The 23,171-nt window shown below is 37.6% G+C and overlaps 1 protein-coding gene across 7 annotated transcripts; it reads left to right on the top strand.

Annotated features, from left to right (window-relative positions):
• The first annotated feature begins 304 nt into the window (after window positions 1–304).
• Window positions 305–22,965, top strand: USP8 (ubiquitin specific peptidase 8). 7 transcript variants are annotated; one of them, XM_075764784.1, is made up of 21 exons: window positions 330–459; window positions 2,287–2,485; window positions 6,066–6,236; window positions 6,897–7,041; window positions 7,517–7,602; window positions 10,176–10,320; window positions 10,936–10,993; window positions 11,722–11,881; window positions 12,157–12,319; window positions 13,529–13,673; window positions 13,882–14,102; window positions 15,239–15,835; window positions 17,086–17,175; window positions 17,785–17,865; window positions 18,265–18,527; window positions 19,111–19,323; window positions 19,814–20,024; window positions 20,360–20,596; window positions 21,128–21,270; window positions 21,645–21,777; window positions 22,005–22,965. In XM_075764784.1, the coding sequence occupies exons 3-21, from the start codon at window positions 6,133–6,135 to the stop codon at window positions 22,188–22,190; spliced, it is 3,381 nt and encodes a 1,126-aa protein (XP_075620899.1). In that variant the 5' UTR covers window positions 330–459; window positions 2,287–2,485; window positions 6,066–6,132; the 3' UTR covers window positions 22,191–22,965. The 7 variants fall into 7 exon arrangements, with proteins under 7 accessions (XP_075620900.1, XP_075620904.1, XP_075620902.1 ...); XM_075764786.1 differs by having other exon boundaries at window positions 331–459; window positions 11,737–11,881; XM_075764785.1 differs by lacking the exon at window positions 2,287–2,485 and having other exon boundaries at window positions 305–459; window positions 11,737–11,881.
• The last annotated feature ends 206 nt before the right edge of the window (window positions 22,966–23,171 follow it).

Genomic DNA, 23,171 nt, shown 5'->3' with positions numbered 1-23,171 from the left:
TGCCCGAGCGGCAGCCACGGCGGGACTGGGCTGTGGGTGACCCTACGCTTCCTCTGAGCCCTCTCCAGGGCTGACCCTGAGGAGCCAGCGCGGGTGGCGTTGATCTGAAGTGAGCTGCCTCTTCCTTCCCCTCCTCACACCACCCCCAGAGCTACTCCCGACTCCGAGGGAGCTCCCTGGCTGGAGCGAGTCCCCCGCCCGGCTCGAATGCCCCTCGCAGGCCAGCAGTCCGGCGCCAGGCTCCCGCCGCGTCCCCCCACGGGTCGAGTCCGGCCCCGCGGCCCGGATAGGGCCGCGACGAGTCCCCGCCCCCGCGAGGGAGCGGAGGCCGGGGAAGGAGGGAGGGACACAGCTGAGTTCCGCCTCAGCAGCCATGGCCGCGTAGCGTCTTCTCGGCAGCCGCGCTCGGACATGGGCCTGCCCCATGCCGCCGGGCTGAGGCAGCGAGTCCCCGCGGCGGTGAGTACGCAGCCGGGCTTGCTGCGTTGGCCGGTGGCAGTGCCCGGGCCGCCGGGGTAGCGAGGACTGCAGGGCAGGCGGACTCGCCTCACGCCCTCCTCCGGCCGCGGCGGCGAGGGGGCGGGCGCCCTTGGAGGGGAGCCCCGGGCCCGGCCCAGCCGTGCAGGGGGGGGAGGGCGGCCCTCTAGGAACTGCGGGCGGTGGGGGGAGGCGGGCTGGGCTGCACGGCGGAGAATCGGGCCTGGCTCGGCGGGCAGCCCTCCGCCTCGATGCCGGCGGTGTGACCTTGGGCAGCCCGCAGTCTCCCCCTCCCAGCCCGGCCGGGGTGACGCGTGAGCGGAGTCCGGGGAAGCCGCCCCGGAGCCCGCGAGCGGATGGAGAAAGATGGCACAGGAGCGGCAGTTCCCAGAGTGCACTCCTCCGGCCGGAGAGGGCGAGGCGGCGAGCTGCGGTGTCATGGAGACTCCCACAGCCCCGGCCGTTCCTGCACCGGCGGGGTCCCGGGCCCGCAGCCGGGCGCCGCAGGGTTTTTAACAGCCCGGTTACAAACTTGGGAGGAGTTTTCAGCCTCTCTGTCGCCTCTCCGACTTCTTACCACCTATACAGCTTGCATACGCTTTGCAGATTTTTGTTTATCTAAATAAGAAGCGAAGCTGTTTTTACAGCTGCTCTTACTTAGATGGAATAACTTTCAAACTTCCTATATAAAATCCAACTTGCTTGTTAAATGACTTAACTTTGTAGTGTCTTCCCTCCCCACCAGTGTCAGTTAAACTGTTGGATGAGCAAATTGTCAGAAAGGATTTTCCTCACTATGCGGAAAGAATGGTTCCCAAGCTAGGCAGTGCAGGTGGTTTCAGCATGGTACATGGCCAAAGACAGACCCACAATGTGTTACTGCCATGATGACTGATAGTTCCCAGCAAAATGATGAAAGTTTGAGTACTCTGTGTGAACATAATGGCCTTGCTCTAAGAAGGCCCAGTGGTTAAATCCTATAGGTTATAGCTTATACGCATTACGATACAGGACCAAGGCCTGTAGTATTAACAAACAGTACCAGAGTCTTTCTGAAAGCAAGCTAGAGGGCTCACAGAGATAAGTATGCTGATTTATTGTATAGTTCAGTCATGTTAAAATACTGTGTGTTGAGATTAATACTAGTAACAAAACTAACTCTTGTGTACAGACTACAGATAGTAAAACTTAGTTTGAGGAGAATTGAGGAACTTAATGCCTGTGAGAAACCTGTTTCTCACTTGCTCAAGTCTTAAGAGACAAAAATAAGTAGGTGAATAACACTTCATTGCATACCTGAATTGGTGATGCACAGTACTTAGCATGTCAGTTTATTTCAGACTCTGTTACTGTATGCTGCTTGCAATATAACTGCTTCTGTGCGTTGTTCTTGCTACGGTCATTCCACTTAAAGCTTACTCATATCCTTAGGAAAACAGGCATGATAATTAGATGTTGAAAAACCTGTTACCAACAGGTATGTTTCCCTGTCAGTGTAAAACTATCCATTCTAAGTATTTTAAATGCTTATAAACATCCAAGCACGGCTTCCCTTATATTTTTGGGATATTGGCCTGGTTTTCAGCAGTATGAGAAAGGAGCCAGAGATAATATTTCAGCTGGGGCAGAACACATCCATGGTTTCAAGTTTGATCTTGATTTTTAAGAAAAAAAAGTTGACAAACATGAAATAGGTTGTTTCCTCTTCCTCATGGGGTTGACTAATAGTAGATTTAGCTATTACTGCTTCTTCAGTTACTTGTATTTATGGTTTTATGATCCACTTCTCTTTTCTTGTTGGGAAAGAAGATATCTCTCTTCCTTAAAGATGTATGAAAGATCCACCTATAAAATTGGAAGGGTTCATTGATGCCTCAGTGTTGTCATTGTATCGATATGGTGATTATAAGTGTGGAGGGAAATGCAGTGCTTGGCAAAAGTGAGCACAATCTAGTCAATACAGCCTGGAACAGCAAGAGTTGATCCTGACAAAATGGATGTGATTCTGGTAAGAAAGCACCGTTCATTGCAACTCCTCTAGTGGGAACAAATACAGACCTTGAACAGAACTTGCAGTAGCTGGTCTATCTCCATGCATTTCACTGCTGTATGTTAACTACCCCTGGATGTCTTTATTTGCACAACTGATTTTGGTGGAAGACCATCAAGACCAGGTCAGCTAGGAAGCAGATACCTGCAAAGATTAGGGTTCAAAATCAGCTGGTTATATTTATATATGAAGGAACTGATTTGGATTCTAAAAATCAGTGTTTTCCCAAGCCTGCTCAGAGAAGGAAAAAAAACCCTCATTCATTTGAGTATAGAAGAAAGTCAAGTTACAAGCACATCTTAAAATGTAGTAGAAGCTTAAGGAGTTTTACAGGTGGTTCTGAGCCAAGAGTCTGTGCAGTCAACTGGGAAGTAGTGGTCAGCCTGTAGGTTATAGTTACGGAATTTTTACTGCATAAAACTGGAAATGCTAGTTATAGTTCCATACTTAAAGTTTTGTGTAGAAGAATGAATTAGAAACTGCAACTGAAATTTCATATTAACAGAATTACATCTAGAAATGTCATAAGTAAGCTGTTGAGAATTTTGTATTTTTTTTTTCACTAAGAAAATGTTATTCCTGATCCATTCTTACTCATTTTACTGCAGCATATTGTATGAATTATGGTGCTGTGGGAGGTCAAAGAGTAATCAAAGAGTAATCAACTTCATCATCAGATACTGTGGTTAGTAGCTCATGTTTTGAAAAAAGGTGTAGAAATTTCTTCAGATCAGAAAATAAAAGTTCAGTACTGAACTTGTCTGGCAATTTAAAGACCTGCAGTTATAACTTAATAACCATAGCAGAAAAACATGGAAAGCCAATTTTTTTCTGGGCCAAACCTCAAATTTGGCTTTTATCTACTAGCTCTACTTTCATACAGATGAGGTTCCAGAAGAACTGCCCATATCAAGGTGTGTCAGCAACACTTAAGAGTTTACTAGCATCTTTTGCCTTCCATTAAATGGTTCATCTTCAACATAATCTTGGGTTTCTTCCTCATACACACACAGACACAGTAACATTATATTCATATCTTTTTTGGACATATTTAGTTACAATATTCTGTCAGAACACAACCAAATGCTGCCACTTAAGATTAATACTGGTTACATAACAGAGCAAACATTGAAGATATATTTGGAAAGGACTTAGCTTCAAAGAAAAAGTCTATTTACAGTTCCAAGGGGAAGAAAAAAAGCCAGGTAGACATGCTCTGAAGGTAGGATTTGACAAGCAATTCTAAAATCCTAATAGGAGTGAAGCCTTCCTTTGTAATTCTATGATGTTGTAAAAAGTATGACTTTATTTTAGGCAAAAAAGCTTTTAGATTGGAAAGGTGCTTTACTTTGGGGCAAGGGGTGTGTCTGTGTTTTGTTTTAACTGAATGCAATTCTTTTAATGAATTTTCTGCCTTGTTTTCAGCACCTAAATATCTCCCTGAAAATTAAAGTTGAACGTAGGACACCATATGGGGGGAAGACAATATTTTAAGATGAGCAGGGTATGGGTTATATTATTAATGCATTAAAATGAGTACTTGAAGAGTTTATTTACTTCCTAGAATTATCTAAAAATCAGTCCCCTAAGGAAGGATTTTTTACAAGTTTATCAACTTTGGAAAGTTGCTATGTAATTGGAAAATTAGCAAATACAGCATCTGTGTTTAAGCAGTAAATTACCTAGCTGGGTATTGTTTAGTCTGACCTTGACATGCCAGACCTTAAACCAAAGAATCTTCATTAGATGTGTATATTACATTATTTTTGCATTTATTTCCAACATGCACTTACCAAAGGTTTGGGTTAACTCAGTGTCTTTATTTGATAACCAGTTCCTAGACCAAGAATAATCACCCTAGTGATACTATATATGCAGTGATGCTTCAAAGAATAACAGCTATGTGCCATGGAAAGGGATCACATTCCCATCTCTGCTTGTCATTCTTGACTGCACATGCCAACTATTCTCCTTGCACAAGATATGTAGCCATTCCGCCTCTTCTGCAAGCTGAATTGGCTCAATAAGAGGTTGGACAAGTACCACATCAGCATGAGAAAGAGGGAGGGAAATCAGGACCACCTCATTTGGTGGCAGTCAGCTACAGATCAATTCAGTTCTGTGAAACTTCACTCTGAGGTCACTGGCTGGTGGTTTTTTGGTCACACTTGACATGCTGATCATCACCTTGAGGGTGGAAGGGAACTGCCCTACCTTTATCTTGTTAAAGGTCATGTGGGTTTTCACTACTAGGAAATAGTAGCACATTTGAGCATCTTTCCTCTAATTAGTTTCCCTTAATTTCTTCGGTATTGCTAGCACCTTAATGTCTCACCATTTTGAGAGGGAGCTCAGTTCCTCCCCTGCCACCCCCAAGGGCTAAAATAGCTTATTATGTATTAGATTCAATGATTTTTAGTTAGACTATCTGTATGAAACTTAATTGACTGCTCTATGCAGAATGTTAGATGAGATGATGTAATAGACCCTTCTGGCCAAACTCTGCTTAACTATTTCACGGCTGCTTGGAGAGCACTTCCAAATGAAAACAGAAAGACAATGATGCCTAGGAGTTTCAGACCTACAGTATGTCCAAGAAGTTTCAGGTCAACTTTAACAGTGCAACCTACTTTTCTCAGCTTGTCTCTTACCAAGACATTAGAAGTCATATTTCTGTGGATGTAGTGTGTATTTGCAGAGGTTTATACTAAGGTAGTGATAAAATAATTATCCATTACTAATTTCAGAGAAGTCAGCTAATTTTTTGTAATATACTTACTGGTGTTATAGTTGAATAAGTTTGCTGGATATGAGAATTTTGAACATTCTTAAGTCAGCATTTCTTTTCTTATTATTTTCTTCTTCTTCTGTTAGCAATGTATTGCTAACGGTCTTGATAAATTACCTAGAGTGGTTTCAAATAATTCTGTCACTTTGCGACGATTAATTTATACTGTTACCTGTTCAGCCACTCTTCATCGGTAATACTTAGAACTGATAAAAGAGGACTCAAAGATATTGAAGATTAACACTTCAATAGTTGCAGTTTAAGCAGCTACATTATTCTTCTAACTTCTGGCAAACAGGTTCTCTTAGGCTTCTGGAAATATTTTTTTCCTTGTATGCTTGTGTTACAAATAATTGCCCAGAATAAGTGACAGATTTTTTTTCTTTTTGCTTTAAACATATGTATCTTTCCATGTAAGTAATTCTGTTTTAATAGTAGTAATGTAGATTGATATCAAAGACATAGGTGTATTGATAAGTACTGATGCCATAGTATTATTATAACATTTTGCCAGATAGTTGTGGACCAGATCATATACTAGAGCTTCAATTCATTACCTACAATTAAATTACATTTAGAATTTTTTGTGTTAGCTTAATCTTTAACTGCGTAAGTTCCATATTGTTTTATACTAGTGATAATTCACATGAAGTGAGAGAAATCATTTAATAACCCCATACAGGTAACTATAACTGTATTAAAAGTCATTGTAATATAATTGACTCTCCATGCATTTTTCCCCCCCCACAGAAAAATATTGATAGAGACTTCTAAGCAGCAGTACCATCCTAGAAGGGACATAAGTAACAACATTAACATGCCTGCTGTGGCATCTGTACCTAAGGAGCTGTATCTCTGTACTTCATTGAAAGATCTCAACAAGAAGACAGAAATAAAACCTGAAAAGACGAGTACAAAGAGGTATATATATTTTAATTGATTATGGACTAATATTACAAGTATTAGTGTTACTCTGCTGAGCAGGTTCCAGAACACCTATGTTGTGGATCTAAATTTCCTCAATTATTTCTGTTAGATATAAAATCTTTGATAGTCTTACGTATATATCTCTCTACTGTCACATTGGATATGCTTGCTGCCTATAGAAGGTAACTTCACATACTGCCAAAACATGACTTGGACAAAGCATGGTGCCCATGAAAACTTGCATACTTAGAGAATAGGCTACACAAAGGCAAATTCTTAAAAATGATAAGTTTAACAAATGTGCGAATAGAAAATATTTTGCCTCTAGCATTTTTAGACAATCAACAATTTTCATTTTGTCTTACTATGACTTGGTTTTTCCTTAAAAAATGTTATTTTTTTAATGGAAAAGTACTTTTTCCGTATCTCAGTATCCTATTTAATTATGGAATATTTTAAATAAGACTAGTAAACAAACTAGCCAAGAGAAACATTATTTGGACAAACATGATTGTGATTCATATTTAATGAAAGCCTTATATTAAGATGGTAAAATAAAATGCTTAATATATATGGGCAGAGGCTGCGAACACTTAAAATGGCATCTTGTGATAAAAAGGTCAACAATAACGTGCTTTATTCCTCTGATTTCAGTTATGTGCAGAGCGCCCTCAAGATTTTCAAGGCAGCAGAGGAAAGCAGATTGGACAGAGATGAAGAAAAAGCTTACATCCTATATATGAAATATGTGACTGTTTATAACTTTATTAAAAAGAGACCTGATTTTAAGCAGCAACAGGTATAAAAACTTTCCGACTTACCTCTTCTGCATTGGTAAAAGTATTAGAAGTACAGAGAATTACACTAATGCACATTCAAAGGACTACACTGGTATTAAGTAAACTGTCTCTCTTATGATGATATTTTTTCCTTCCTATTTTTGACAAGTCTATTATTAATTGCTTTACAGTTTACTTTTAATACACATATTGTCAGATCTGTGAATATTTTTTCAGGGAAAGGTGTTCCTGTCATCTTTCCCATTCAGACTTTTTTAGTGCAGTTACCTTGCCTAGCCTTTATTAGTGCTATAGAAGAATTTTACTTACAAACTCATGTTTGAGAGGAAAATATTTTGATTCAAAACAGTTACTTCTATTGGCATTAATATCATTATAATAGCAGTTCTGTGTACATTAGTGGCTCTTGATATGCACAGAGTAGGCATTATCAAGCTGTTATATTAACATGTGGGGTGATGCTTGTAATTTCAGGATTATTTTCATTCAATTCTTGGACCTACAAATTTAAAAAAGGCTATTGAAGAAGCTGAAAGACTCTCAGACAGCCTTAAACTCAGGTACGTGAAAACAGTTAATAGGTAAGATACTGTTCATTATACCTGATGCCTGTGTATATGTGCAATTGCAGGTGTTCATGCTATTTAGTAGTAAAGGATTGCACTTGAGTAGACCTTAGATACCCAAAACTCTTGAGTGCTTAAATTGTTTATCCTGTTATTAGGGATAATTTTTGTCATCACATACTCCAGTAACTTGTCACTGTATACATTGTCTCTTAATTCTTGTAACTATTATTTGTTGATATTGACTCCTATTTTTGTTTAATGACTAATACAAAGAAACACAAGATATAAACTATATGTACGCTAGACATGATTAAGAGCCATTTCCTCTTTACCCTTTTCATCATAAGGTCATCTGAAACCAAATATACTAGTGAACGTTCCTAATATTTACATATGTGAAAAAGTCCTCCTAGTGTGGATTTAGTTTACACTAATAAAACACATTTTCAATTCTTTAGCTACTTGCTACACCTTTTCTCTACCTCTGCTACATGCAGAAATGAATATGGAAATGCATGGTTTTGCCAGTATGTAACTGCTAAAGGGCTTTTGGGTAGCTCATTTACAACTGTCTTGTGCTACAAGGCAAAAAATTGTGTCGGTAAGGTAGAATCTATCTTTCTGTGATATTTAGTGCAGTATGTCTTGCTTTCAGGCTTATCTGCTTCTCGAATCCTTAGCGACTATTTTTCTCAGCCCTTTCTCACCCTTTTAACTCTTTCTCTTCAGTTAGGCACATTTTCCTTCCCACGTCTCCCCTGTCCAAGAGTTTTTGTGAAAGCAGACTTTGAACTGCTTAATCTGTAAAGTTAGTTTAGGTGAACAAGTAAGAGTGTAGTCACACATGTATGAAAAGAGATTTTTCCGAAGATATCTCGTGATACTACGCATAAAACAATCTTTAGGTTTTCCTTAGAGTTTTACAGTTCAATAGAGCTACAAATTCACTGTAAGAGTAAACACTGATGGTTATAGGAAACCAAAACTATTTAGAGATTTATTGTTAGTAACTTGTGGCTTTTTATGAAAGAAGTAGAGTTCTGAAAGTTGACACAATTAATAACTTTCAACTACTCTGGGCAAAATATATATATACTTAAAGGGAATACAACTGAAACATGACTCCTATGTAACCACATAAGTGGTTTCAGGGAAATTATTTGTATAATTTCTTCTCCAGGCATTAGGCCAGCAAATAGTTGAAATGTTAATTGTTAACTAAAAGTGAAGCTGCTGAAACATCATTTGTATAGGCGTGGGAATACCTACATGAAAGACCTATGTGCTTCAAAGGCATAAATGAGAAATTCGTGGGTAAATATTCCATATTGACCGAATTAAATTAAAATCTGAAGTATGCTTTAGTGCCATTAACTCCATATGAGAACAAAATGCTCTGTTCTAACTTATGATGCCTTTGCCAAATCAAGAAGCCTGTTTAAAAAATAAAATTACAGCTTGCAGCCTCCTTCCTATTAGTGGCGAATTAATGGAGTAGACTTTGAGGCAGAATTTGATTTAATGATGTAGTTTATTAACACAGTACTCTTGATATGAAATACAGCTGTATTATTGTTGTCATTTGAATCTTGATTAGGGAACATCTGATTAAAATGAGCAATTACTAATACAGTTCAGTATTCATCTTTGGTTCAGTCATCAAAATTGTTAGTTCAAAACTCTTTTATGGATCACTAGTAACCCTTAAGCTTCTCAGTTATATTAAATAGAATGCTATTTAACATATAGCGATGTAACTATACAAACCTGCAGTTGGTGATCTAAAAAGCTGTAGTTTGGAGGCCACCAGTTTACAATATTGTGATTGTCCTTACAATGACAGAAGACTGGGAGTTTAATTTTAAAGTCTTCATGATGACTTTATTTTAAAGGCTTTATGAAAAGGACAGGTGTATGCAAGACCTAGGTCCACCAGAGCTCTCTGTCTAGCATACGTGATTCTTGCAGTGACTTCACAGTAGCCCCAGCGTTTGAAACAAACAGCAGGGACACAGGTGAGGACATAACAGTATTGGAAAAATCAGCTTACATCCTGAGGGTGACTGGTCGCTACCATATAGGTAGTTCTGATCTGACTCCTCAGAAAAGGGAAATTTAGATAACTGAGCAAACTTATTCCTAACTGTTGTTACTTCTGTTGCAAAACCAAATTAAATACCTGGGATGATTGTTATAATATACTGAAGCTTACCCGTAAGTCACAAATACTTACTCTTTCCTCTGTGAAATGAAAGACCTGTTACATTTAGTGACACCATAGCTACGCATGACCCCAGATTTAGAGGGGGAAAGAAATTAGCCTCAAGAGAAGTAGCTATGAAGTAGGACCCAAAGCAGGATTTAAAAATAAGAAAACCAATCCAAGAGTAGGAGAATTACTATCATGTAGTCATGGAAGAAAATGGGGTTTGTTGGAAATACAAACTTTTTTTTTTAAACTTTAAATACTTTTTCCTCCTGAAGACTTGATGCTAATTATCCAAGGCTAGCCAATAATGCAATATTAAGGAAAAAAAGGTGCTTTTTTTCCCCCCCACCAATAGATATGAGGAAGCTGAAGTTCGGAAAAAACTTGAAGAGAGGGACAGACAAGAGCTGCAGAAAAAGCAAGAACCAAAAGATGATGGAAAGAGTTCAGCCAAAAACTCCTCAGAAAGTGCTGTGGATTCCAAAGGAAAGAGCCAAAGGGTAATTGAAGATGTTTACAAACTCTCTAATTCAGTCTAAATGTATAGTTTTAATCTAGCATTTGATCTTTACTAGTAGCTACTTCCAGTTCAGAATCATTTTTTAAAATGAACTTACACTCCCCATAACCCTTCTTTGACATTTCTTTGGAACATGTTGAATCCTACCAACCTTCAAGTCTTGCATAAGATAGTCTAGGTTTTTTTTGTAAAGCCAAATTCTATTTCATAATAGAGCTAGCTACCCAAGGTAATGGTAATAAGCTGATGTTATGGATAACATGTCTCCTCTTTAGGAGAGAACTAACTTTTCAGCACTAGTGTGGAAAGAAACTAATTTCTCTGCAAATGCTTTACGAATTTCATCTAGCAGATGATGCTGTCCTAGGTTGTATTACCTTTTTAACTGGTTTTGGTCTAGGTAGGGCAGCAACCTTAGTATCTTTTTAGTACGTCTGTCAACACATCTTTAGAAGCAGCTTCCTTTTTCTAGGTTTCTTTCTGTAGCCTACAGTCTGACCAATTTCCTTCAAGCTCTGTGTGAGTCAGTGTCTGTTGGCCACCTTTGTTCTGAGTATTAGGTACTAAACGAACTTTTTTTTTCCTTACAACACAGTTTAATGGTGAGAGGAAGCATTCGCTGGAAAGAAAGGATCAATCTGACAGTCTGAGTGGTAAGAGATGCAATGTTCACACAGATGTGAAAAGGATCTCCATATACCTATGCACCTATCACTTAAGCAGTTGCAGTTCTTTTAAGGAGTTATTTCACAGAGTATTTTGATGAAATTTTAGTACCCTGTATTTCAGTACAGCAACTTAGTAATTAAGTAAGCTCTGTATTGCAGCCTTCGTCACTTCTCTTGAACTTAGAAAGCCGTACTTAGTTTTTCAACAGTTTAATAACTAAAGCTGAACTAGCCCTAGAGTGGTCAAAGTAGAAAGAAAAATGTCTCCTCAACTGATAAGAAAAAAACCTAGGCAAGGCTGAAATGCATCAGCTTTCTCAGTTAAATAAGAATTTTTTCCTTTCCCCTCCCAACCTTCTGGGTTTTGTTCCTGTAATAAATATGTGAAAATGTTCTCTAGAGCTTAACTGAAGAGGAACATCTGCAGTATGTAGTTTACAAATGCTTGCCTATATAGCTTGATATAAATGAGACCACAAAAAAGTTAAACTAGTTTATCACTGAAGTGTTCAGTATTGTCTAATTCAGCAGATCAGGTGCTAATCACTACGGTAGTAGGAGCAAAAGGACCAATACGTTTATTTTATAGCATCTCACCTCCATGACTTTGTGGGAGTTTTCTGTTCTGTTTCATCTGTTTGCAGTCTTGATTGCACCAGTCAGATGTGATCATAGTTATCTCCATTTATAATGTAGCTTTTTACATCTAATAGCTTCTGTATTTCAAGGAGTCATCACAGCTGAGAAACTGTTTGCAATGATGTCAGACAAAAATATTGAATTGATTATAATGGATGCTCGAAGATTGAAGGATTATCAGGAATCCTGTATTCCGAGATCTATCAGTGTTCCAGAAGAAGCTATCAGTCCTGGGTATGAAATAAACTTAAATGATAGTGAAATATTTAATTTTATAAATTTATAAATTAACTGAAAAAAGATCTTTTAAAGCTTGTACACTTAGTTTCAGAATCCTTGATATATACAAGTGGGTGAGACTTATCTGGACAGCTCTGTTCTTGCATGTACTGACTTCAAGCCAGAGCATACTTATTTTATCCAAGCACATAAACATAATATGGATTATATAATGTTGGACAAAATGTTACTTGTAAATTTGTCCTTAAATGCATATTTATACATTTCAGAGTTACTACAAACTGGATTGAAGCTAGACTCCCAGAGGATTCTAGAGATCCATGGAAGAGGAGGGGACACTTTGATTACGTTGTACTGCTAGACTGGTCTAGTTCTGCCGAAGACTTAAAGCTAGGAACAACTCTTCAGAGCCTGAAAGATGCACTTTTTAAGGTTGGCAAATTTTGTGTTTTATATTAATTCATCTCAATAAATAAGAAGGTCTTAAAGCACCTATAATTACAAAGTATGTGGAAGACTTAATGACACTTTAGGCAAACATCTTGGTTCAGTTTTCTGCTTATTTTGATAAGCAGAAGTGTGGTCTGAAGTCTCAGATTCCCATGCTTTGGCTCTAGTAGAGGACAGTATAATTTATTAAATAGGTAAACAGCAGAATGATTCAACTCCCCTCCTCAACAGCTAGCTCATAAACTTTAGAGTTCTTGGTTGACAGTGTTAATTGGGAGAGTACTTAGTTCTGTTTGCCAGAAACATTGTCACTCTCTTTTCTGGGTTGGCAACAGTAATTCCTTATTCATAGGCACTGGCTGGCCACCTGCATAGGCAGGCTGAAGAAGCCTAGCCTCTTTGCAGTCCTATCAGCCAGGCACTTTATAGAATGGAATAGTTTTATCAAAGGAGATCCCAGAAATATTTTGAACATGGTTAACTTTTGTGTATTATTGAAAATAACTTTTAGAGAAACATTAATTTAAATTTGAGCTTCATCAGTGGAAGGAGTCCATAGACTGAGCATGAAGCAGACACTCAACATTTTCAAGTCAGAACTCTGGCTATGTTGTCCCTACCCTTTATATAGGTGGCTCTTGTGAAAGACTGCACATCTTTCTGTTACCTAAGCATTCAAGACTGGGGTTCAGAGGTGGTTCAGGCAGTTTTCTGTATTTATTGCTTTACAGAATATTCTCTGAACCTCTGTGCCTTGCTCATGTTCTAATACTGAGGACCTCAGCATGAGGCCAGTCTGGAGCCTGAACTCATAAGGGTTTTTCAGAAAGTTAACATTATGCTTTCTAAAGCCAATACCCCTAATCACTCAGTAAACTTATCTGATAAGAAACTGAAGCAAATATTACAATAAAAATATTTTTCTGCATGAAGGATTGTTACCTGAAGTAGCAGTAAGTGGTTCTTTGTGTATTGGAAATATTCAGACCCTGTTGTAGGTAGAGCTAGGAACCTCACTGTCGGGCATTGTCCAAACACAAAGAGGATCCCTGTTCCCCAGCTTGTTTAATTCCTATTGAAAAATCTCAGAAATAACCTGTCTCAACATAATGACTAGACACAGAAAATTGTAAGATGTTAAAGTTTCTTCTCTGTTTTTAAATAATGTCATTTCAAAATTTTTTCTTATAGTGGGAAAGCAAAACTATACTGCAGAATGAACCTTTAGTTCTAGAAGGAGGTTATGAAAACTGGCTCCTTTGTTTTCCCCAGTACACAACAAATGCTAAAGTAACTCCACCTCAGCATAGCAGGAGTGAAGCTGTGACTGTTTCCTGTAAGTATAAAGGATGACACCCCCCCTCCTCCTCCTGAAGTGTTTATAATTACTGGATGTGTCTTTATTCAAATATGTTTGGGATGGCCTTGTTCTGGGCTAGATCTTGTATCTAAACGTTGGGGTCTGGTGGAACATGAGGGTTATTTTGCTTTTGCGTTTTTAAGAACTCTCTCATGCTTAACTCCTCTCCCCTCCTCTCCTAAAGTGGATTTTACATATCCATCTCTGGAAGAGCCAGCTCCTCTTCCACCTGTTGTTGCTATAAAGCCATCTCCAGCACAAGTGATTGAGAATGAAGAAACAGGAGATAATTTGGAAGAGAGACTAAAATCACTGAACAGACCAAATGTACAGGATGCTGCTGTTCCAAAATCTGACAGTTCAGTTGTAGTTAATCCAGTATCAATTACAAGAAGTATCCCTGAGGTAAGATGTATTTCTTTTTTTTCCAGAGTTAGTATATGGTTCATCTACTAAAGACCCACCACAGACAGAAGCCTAAATCCACAAAGAAACATACTCAGTATTTGTTTAAGGCTTGTATGCAAATATATTGGTACAGAGACTACTGGTGGTCTGTGAAATAATCTACAGAACTTTACAAAGCTGGATATACTTAACATAATTGCAAAGCTTTTCATTAATATTTGATTTGAGCATCTGAGATAATGAAGGTCAGCAATTGATCATTCATTCAGAAAGTCTATAAGCAAACTCTTCCACTCAAAACATACATATGATAAAATATAGGGAAGGCAGTTGGGCCATGGCTTACCTTGGCTATTCCAAATGACTGTATCTTCTTTCAAATAATAAAAGATTTAGGTGGCTCATCATTCTTGGCATAGTAGTGAGAGTCTAAGGATTTGTTTCGTCCTTTCATGGGGATAAAACTTTCTAAAGACACCTTTTGTAGAGTCCTTGCACTGAAATAATGTTTTCCTTCAGAGACAATGCTAAAGTCAAAATCTTCACTTTCACCCTTCTGGATACTGCCTTTAACACAGATTTCAGCCAAGGGACCCTAGACTAATAAAACCCCACCCCAAAACCAAATGCTATTTCTGTTCTTCCCTGAACTAGACTAGCTTTTATTTCTCCAGAACTTCCACTGCAGCATCAAAACCAACTTGCTCTCCTAGGTCTGAGCATAAGCCATTCTTAAATACCTCTCCTCATCAGACAGATCTGCCTTAATCACATGCTCTGTCACATGATTGAGAGAGCCAAGCCCAGATGACACTGCCTGATTGCCCTAAAATATTCACCTTTGAAAGCTTGAAAATCAAGAGTTGTAGTAATCAGTGCTTAATGTTGTCCTTATGGTTCTGTAGGGCTTGTTGATTCTTATCTCACATCTGTAAGTTAAGTGAATACCTACTTTCACTAACAAGCAATTTGAATTATCAAATTTAATTTAATAAAATTGAAAGTTCATTATCTCTCTGGCAGAAGTCAACTTTATATCATCTTTATTCTCTTACAAATCTCATTTAGAAAAGGCTTAGCTAACAGAGCAGTAACAGCTGTAGTGAATTGATGTTCTACACTTTGTGTTACAGGTTGATCGTACTAAAAAGCCTTTGCTAAAAATGCCTGATGATAACAGACCAAAATCTGAAAGTACAGTCAGTGACAGCCAGCCTGTTGAGAATGGACGAATAATTCCAGACCGGTCTACAAAACCATTACATGATGCAAAGAGCATTCTGACAGAAGAAGAAAAAAGTCGTGTACATGCAGAAACTGCTGCTCTGTTAGAGAAAAACAGACGGGAAAAGGAACTTCGTGAGAGGCAACAAGAAGAACAGAAAGAGAGACTTAAGCGAGAAAAAGAAGAACAAGAACAAAAAGCAAAAGAAGAACAGAAAGAAAAGGAACACAAAGAAAAGCTACAGCAATCTAAAGAGGACAGAGAACAGAAGGAGAGTGATGAACAAATAAAAAAAGAACAGGAGGAAAAGGAACAAGAAAGAGCACGCAAAGAAGCAATAGAAGCAAAAAAGCAAAATAAAAATGAACTAGAAAGCATTGGTGCAAAAAGGATTGAGATTGACAAAATATCTATGGAAGAAAGAGAAAAGGGAACTCGAACACCAGAAATGCAGAGACGGGCACTGGTTGATACATCTCAGACCTTTGTGACTGTTTCAGGCAAGGTTAGTGAAAAGAGAAAATCATCAACAAATGCGGAGTAATTATTCAGGATGATTTGTGAGTGCATACTCTAGTATCACTCTAGAGATTTTAAATACATCCTTGGATTTTTATTTAGGCCATTTTTACATAAATGTAGAGGAGAAACTTAAAACTAAGACATAAATGGTTAGATTTAAAAATTTTTTTTTCAAGACAGCCTCGATTTTTGCTTGTAGGTGGGCAGCAAGGAATCCCCATAGGATAATGGACCTAGAAGGGATGGTTTGTAGGCTGCAATCCTGTTTCAAAAAGAGAGACATGGTGACATTTTATCTCTTGTACCAGCCCAGTACTGTATGTTATACTGTTGTAACACATCCTAGGGACAGAATTAAGTATCATAACAAACTCTTTAGTGCCCCCAGCTGCATAAACACTGATATAACAGGATTTTGTTGACTGGCATAGGAAGCAAAGCAATAACCTGCTGTAGTATTTTTTGCTGAGAACAGTCCAGTTTCAAGTCTTGGGGGATATCACAGTTCCATCCTTCCTCAGATTCTTGAAAAAAATGGGAAAATTTGTGAGAGCGTAAAATTCATCTCATCATGAAACAAGAGCCCTTTGTGAAGCTGAGTTAATAACAGATGTCTTTAAAACCATTACTCAAAAACATGCATTAGGATATTTTTCTCTCCCTTTTCAACTGCAGTTGTTAGTTGACCAAACTTCAGTTCTTATGCAGGTGCACAAGGAAGCCAAAGTAAATCTTCCTGGGCAACCTTAGCACAGTCATTCTTGAGGTTTTGTTTGACTGACAGAGCAACTTCATGTAATCCCAGAATGACTGCCCAGGATAAAATAAATTCATAATGTTGGCTTCACAGTTTGCCTTTTTCACGGAGAGGCTTTGTCACAGTGAGAAGTAAAAGGGGAAAAAGTCTTTCATTTAAAAACAAACTGTAAACCCCACAGCTTTTAGGAGGAGGAAGTAGTGTAGGTGGAACTTCTGCACTTTATTTCTGAGCTTTTGAAACTACATAACAGACTGTATTATGTAATACAACATTCAGCTAGAAAGGCTATTCCAGCGAATTGCCTGTAGTATCGACCAGGAAGAGTAAACATGATGTGTAGATACCTGACTTTTGTGGTACGTGCATTTAACAACCAAAACCGAAAATATAATTCTTCCCTATTTTGCTTTATCAGCATTCTTTACTGACATTCCAGATGAAAATTGAAAGCCTTCTCTCAAAATCTTTTACAGCAAACTGGGGTTAAAGGACAACCAGACAGTGGAGCTCAAAAGCCAGGACCCCTTAGAGAGGATTCTGAACAAGATACTGAAACACTTAAAGTAAATACAATGTGTTGTGTGTAGCCAAAACTAATCAAGTGCAGATGCTTTATGATTATTATGTTAAATTCCACCTCATTTCAATTTTTAAAGTCATCATCTTAAGAAAAGACTATGCCATGTTTACAGCTGTTTGTTTGCTTTTTTTCTTTTGTCATATTCATCTGAAAAAATATTTGAAATTGTCACTAAAAATCTTCATATGTTTCTGATGGCATTAACAAGCATTCCACACTTGTTAGTCATCTCACACATAGTCCTTTGCATAACGCTTTGAAAGGGAGAAAAGATCATCCGTATGTGTTCAACAGAAGTACATGTTCCTAAAAAAGTAGCTTCTTTAGGGAGGAAATTGAGTATTGAGACTTTGTGAGACTGAAGTTTCCTTTTTTTCTGGAGCATGTCTACAAATGGGTTTTGTTTAGATTGAGTGAAACAAAATAGTAGTACTATATTACCATTACAATAAATTGTATTTCCAGCTATAATCAAGGATTTCTTATTGAACTGTTTTGCATTAAATCATGTAACTATATAGGGAAAGTCACAGGTAGCTTGCTGCTCTGCATAAGTAACTGTACGTGCCTTACATGTCCGTTTATTTATTAGTCTCAGCGGGAGCCGTTAATGAGAGCGCGAAGTGAAGAAATGGGAAGGATAATACCAGGACTGCCTGCAGGTTGGGCAAAGGTAACTTTCTATTCTGATGTTACAATCAAGTTGCAGTCTTGTAATACATTTCAATTGTGACTTATTTCTAAGTTGGATAATTTGCTATTTTTGGAGGGGGGTTTTTGCCCCCTTCAACTTCCACACAGTTATTTTCTGAACTTTAAAATTATTTGTAATGAAACTAAGAGAGCTCATCTGCTGTTTCTGGTACTAAGCAGTTGCTGTTTAATATGCATTTTGGTGAAAGTGGTGCCTTCCGGTAACTTTAAGCCATTAAGTATTGAGGCCAGTCATGACTGCTGACATCTCAATGTTTGACAAACTCATGCACTGTTCTTACAGTAGTTTAAAAATAGGTAAGTAAGTTCATGATGGATTTTTACTTGGTTTTAAAACAATGTGTTTTTTTTCTCCAAGTTTCTGGATCCAATCACTGGAACCTTTCGTTACTATCACTCGCCAACAAATACTGTTCATATGTATCCACCAGAAATGGCTCCTTCATCCACTCCTCCATCAACCCCTCCAACTCATAAACCCAAGCCACAGGTGACTGTTGAACGAGAAAGAGAACACTCCAAACTGAAGCGCTCCTACTCTTCCCCAGATATAACCCAAGCCATTCAGGAGGAAGAGAAGAAAAGAATTCCTGTAACTCCTGCAGTGAATCGTGACAATAAGTATGTTTGACAAGTTATACCACAACTCATGCAATAGAATAGCATATAGGACTTTCTTTGTGTTTAACCAACTGATTAATATTTTCTAAGTAGATTTGAAAAGATGGAAGAGCGATAGACTTAAATTTCATTGCCACAGGTTCAATGTATAGGGCAGTTATCTTTTGAGAATTAATGTAATTGTTATGTATTAACATGAATTTCAGAGGTCATGGTGTAACTGGACAATAGTTGCTTTTTAAGTGGTGGTATTTGTGTTAACATTAAATGCCAGTCTTCTGACAGGCTGTGATACATGGAGTTTTCAGTTTTTAAACTAGGTTAAAGCAACAGCTAATTCTTCCTCTGTGAATTTAAAGAAAACAACAACTACTGATGCAGCCTATAACTCAGCCTCATTATAGACCAGTGTACGTGGATTTCTCACTACTGCATTGACTGGCTTTGAATACCTTAAGCAATGGCATTTGGAGACATCCTGTGCCAGAATATTTCAGTCCTTGCGAGGGAGGGCGGTTCTGCTGGCTTACGTGCGGAGCCTTGTCAAGTCTGAGACTCCTAAAACGTAATTTCTTCCTTACAGACCAGTCTGTTACACTAAAGCAGAAATTTCAAGACTCTCTGCATCACAAATTCGGAATCTTAATCCTGTGTTTGGGGGATCGGGACCAGCTCTCACAGGACTTCGTAATCTAGGGAACACTTGCTATATGAATTCCATATTACAGTGTCTGTGCAATGCACCTCACCTGGCTGATTATTTTAACAGAAACTTGTATCAAGATGACATTAACAGGTAACAATCTCTTACTCTTATCCTTTAATTTATAATTGAAAGAAAAACATCTGCCTTTACAATTGTTAATTTAAAAAAAAAACCACTTAGTGTGTGTTTTTTGTAGGAGACAAATGCTAACTTCTAAGTGTCTTGACATTTTCAAAATTCGTGTGACAAAATAGGTTTTACTGGACAGTCTTAACTAAATTGTGGTTACCACATTCATAAATATCAGTGTACTAGAGTCTTCTAAAACCAGAGTATTTAAATAGCAGTTTACAAAACGAGCTGGAAACAGCTGTGCCTTCTATCAGCCCAGTCTTGAATATGGAACCAAATTACAGTGCCAAAGTAGACAAAAATTTTAACTCGGTCTAACAGCCAGTTTTTCTTTGGTCTAAAGAAATTACTTTGAAATTGGGATAATGTCTTGAATTAATAAAAATAATATTTTTTTTAAAAGTTATTTGAAAGGCTTACTATTTTTTTTGTCTGTTTAATTGTATAGATCAAATTTCCTGGGGCATAAAGGTGAAGTGGCTGAAGAGTTTGGTGTGATAATGAAAGCTTTATGGACAGGACAGTATAAATATATCAGTCCAAAAGACTTTAAAATTACAATTGGGAAGATTAATGACCAATTTGCAGGATATAGCCAGCAGGACTCTCAAGAATTGCTTCTCTTTCTAATGGATGGCTTGCATGAAGACCTAAATAAAGTAAGCAATACACTTGTAAGAAGTTTTACATCTGTCAGATGATCAAGAGAAATAAATTTTAAAAAGACCCTCTTATTTCATAAGAATTATGTCACTGGAACCTTGTATAGAAGGAAATGCGAGTATTCAGAATTAAAGTAGGAATTTAGTTTGAAACAGTGTAAGGTACTGAAAGGAGTAATGGAAGAAGCCTAACTAGATAAGAAATGGATGGCTACACTGTCACGTTTAAATATTCTTTGCAAATATTCAATAGCATGCTTGCCGACAGATGAGACTTCCTATTTTTATATATGTTAATCTATGGCTATGGTATTTAAACTTCTGTTATCCAGGCTGACAACAGGAAAAGATACAAGGAAGAAAACAATGATCATCTTGATGACTTCAGAGCAGCAGAACTAGCCTGGCACAAACACAAACAGCTAAATGAATCCATTATTGTGGCACTCTTTCAAGGCCAGTTCAAATCTACAGTGCAGTGTCTTACATGTCACAAGAAGTCCCGCACCTTTGAGGCTTTCATGTATTTGTCATTACCGCTTGCATCCACTAGTAAATGTACACTGCAGGTATGGTGGCACTATAGGGAAATGGTTCTTGAAGTAAAAATGTTTCTCTGTGACTTCAATATGATGTTGCTTCTGCTCAGCCTCTTGTTGAAGCGGTTGGTTGATGTTCCAGCTTAATTTGTACTAACCTGAAACATGAACAGATCTGAGTCTTCATTATTTTTTAATTCTTCTCAAGTTTTAAGGAAATGACCTATTTTTTTTTTTAATGTTTTAAAATACACGCAGGATTGAAATATCGAGGCTGCAGTAGCAGAAGACATGTATAGTATTTGCTTTTGTGGGTCACAGTATAAATATTTTGTGTTTTTAAACAAAATATTGTAGGTGTATTTTGAAGGACTTGCAGCTAATTAAGATATGCAGTAAAATTTACTTCCACACATGGATTTAACTCACTTTTGTTAATTTTTGTGAAACATAGCATGCGAATAATTGATGCAGGTTAACAACCAAAGAGGAAACAAACATTTTTTGCTACGCTTTGATAAACAGCTACCCTTCACAATCTGTGTTTGTATTTTGTTTTAGGAATGCCTTAGATTATTCTCCAAAGAGGAAAAGCTCACTGATAACAATAGGTTTTACTGTAGCCATTGCAAAACTCGAAGGGATTCTTTGAAAAAAATAGAAATTTGGAAATTACCACCTGTTCTTCTTGTGCATTTGAAACGGTAAGAGAAACAGGGATTGGTGAAAATCAATTAGGATGAAGTGATCAGGCTTTGATGGGGATTGATTGTTCCAGTGCAATAGCTAACCATTTTTAATTAGGGTTCTGGATGTATTTCCAGGTGTAATGGTGAAAGAATTTTCATCTGATGCCTCTCTTATTAGGCTGTAGTTCACAAAGCACTTTTTTACAAGTAATGTCTCTTCATTTGTGCTAAGAAACACATGTGCGAGCATTAACAGAATTGGGGGTCAAATGCTTTAGTTGAGATCGTGTCCTGGTTAAAACTGGGAAAACAAACATACTTAGTATTCTTAAATTCTTGTATTCTTGTGAACAACCTGTAACTTTTAATGATGCTTTTTAATCCTCTAGATTTTCCTATGATGGAAGATGGAAACAAAAGCTTCAAACTTCTGTAGATTTCCCATTGGAAACTCTTGACCTTTCACAGTATGTTATTGGTCCAAAGAATAACTTGAAGAGATACAATCTGTTTTCAGTATCAGTAAGTAACCATGTCACATCTCAAAGTTCAGCTGGTCTTTATGCCAAGACTTGGGTTTAGCCTGCGTGCTTCATCTAGATTTCCAGGCTGCCTACCTGTTGCAGATTAAGTTGTATTCTAAAAAGAATGACTGGAGTTTAGTAAAAATCTCACATTCTGCTTTATTTCCCTAATCAGGGAAGAAATGGCAGCTTCCAAGGCCATTAATTCTTTTCATATGTTTACAGAATCATTATGGCGGGTTGGATGGAGGACACTACACAGCCTACTGCAAAAATGCTTCAAAACAACGCTGGTTTAAGTTTGATGACCATGAAGTATCTGAGATCTCAGCATCATCTGTGAAATCTTCAGCTGCGTATATTCTCTTTTACACTTCTTATGAACAGCGAGCAGTGGACGTGGCCACGTAAAGTAGTGTGGGTTAAGAAAACTGGTTTTCTTTTTATAAGAGCAAAGTAGGTATGGGAACGCATAGAAATATGCAAAACTATGACAAACATAGTCACGTACAGATATGGGGATGATTGCAGCAGCTTTTCTGCAAAGAAGCTCTTTCTGGTCAGTACTAGTGCTTAAAAATCCGAAGACTGATTAATAATGCTTGTGGTAATACTGCCATCTGTGAAACCATTTAAAAAGCATACTTGCATTACCATTTACTTCAAAAACAACTATATTTTTAGTCTGCTCCAAAATTAAATTCTAGCTTAGTCATCTGAAATCTATTAACAAGTAGTTTAAAATGTCTTAAAATCCCAAGGCATATCTTGATTTTTTTTTTTTTTTTTCTTTCACTGTTACGGCCTTTTCACATTTCTAACCTTAAGCTTGATTCTACTGTGAATACTCTAGAATGATGTAAACAGTTAGGAATGTAAGTGTACATATTGATTGCATACTTGCACATCAGAACTATGTATATAATAAAATGTTGTCCTTTTTGTGAGAATCTCTAAAACTCAGAGGATTGCATTTATTTGCCAGCTCTAAGTAATTGCAACACTACTTAATAAAAAAGCAGAGCTGTATTTTTTTTCTGTTAGCTTTTGTCAATATTTGTGCACTTCAGAATTATTCTAAACAAACAAGACTTTCCTTTTTAATTTTTTAATATAAATTTTCATGTACACATGCATTAAAAACCTTAATGAAGAAATGATTTAAAAATATATCCTGTTAAATGTATGTTTGGGTTTGGTGTTTTCATTCTCAACATTGTGTAATGGTCAGGATTCTACATAATGACAGTCTGAATCATATTCACACAGTTTAAAGGTTCTTCAGATGAAAAAAATACTGCTTTGTATAGAAATGATTCACTTAGAAACTTCTGTGGTTGCATCTTGTGCCTTTCCCTGCTCTGGATTTGAGTTAGTTTTCCCTCTCCAATT

This window comes from Balearica regulorum, chromosome 12, assembly GCF_011004875.1.
Source record: "Balearica regulorum gibbericeps isolate bBalReg1 chromosome 12, bBalReg1.pri, whole genome shotgun sequence".
Lineage (NCBI taxonomy): Eukaryota > Metazoa > Chordata > Aves > Gruiformes > Gruidae > Balearica > Balearica regulorum.
Note: the sequence above shows the minus strand (reverse complement) of the source record. Positions and strands in the feature narration are given on the sequence as shown.

Bases quoted from the DNA above. Each gene is read 5' to 3' on its own strand.
- USP8 (XM_075764783.1), top strand. From the start codon at position 6,133: ATGCCTGCTGTGGCATCTGTACCTAAGGAGCTGTATCTCTGTACTTCA. The intron at 6,237-6,896 runs GTATATATATTT...CTCTGATTTCAG, and splicing joins GAAAAGACGAGTACAAAGAG to TTATGTGCAGAGCGCCCTCA. The intron at 18,528-19,110 runs GTATGTTTGACA...TCTTCCTTACAG, and splicing joins GCAGTGAATCGTGACAATAA to ACCAGTCTGTTACACTAAAG.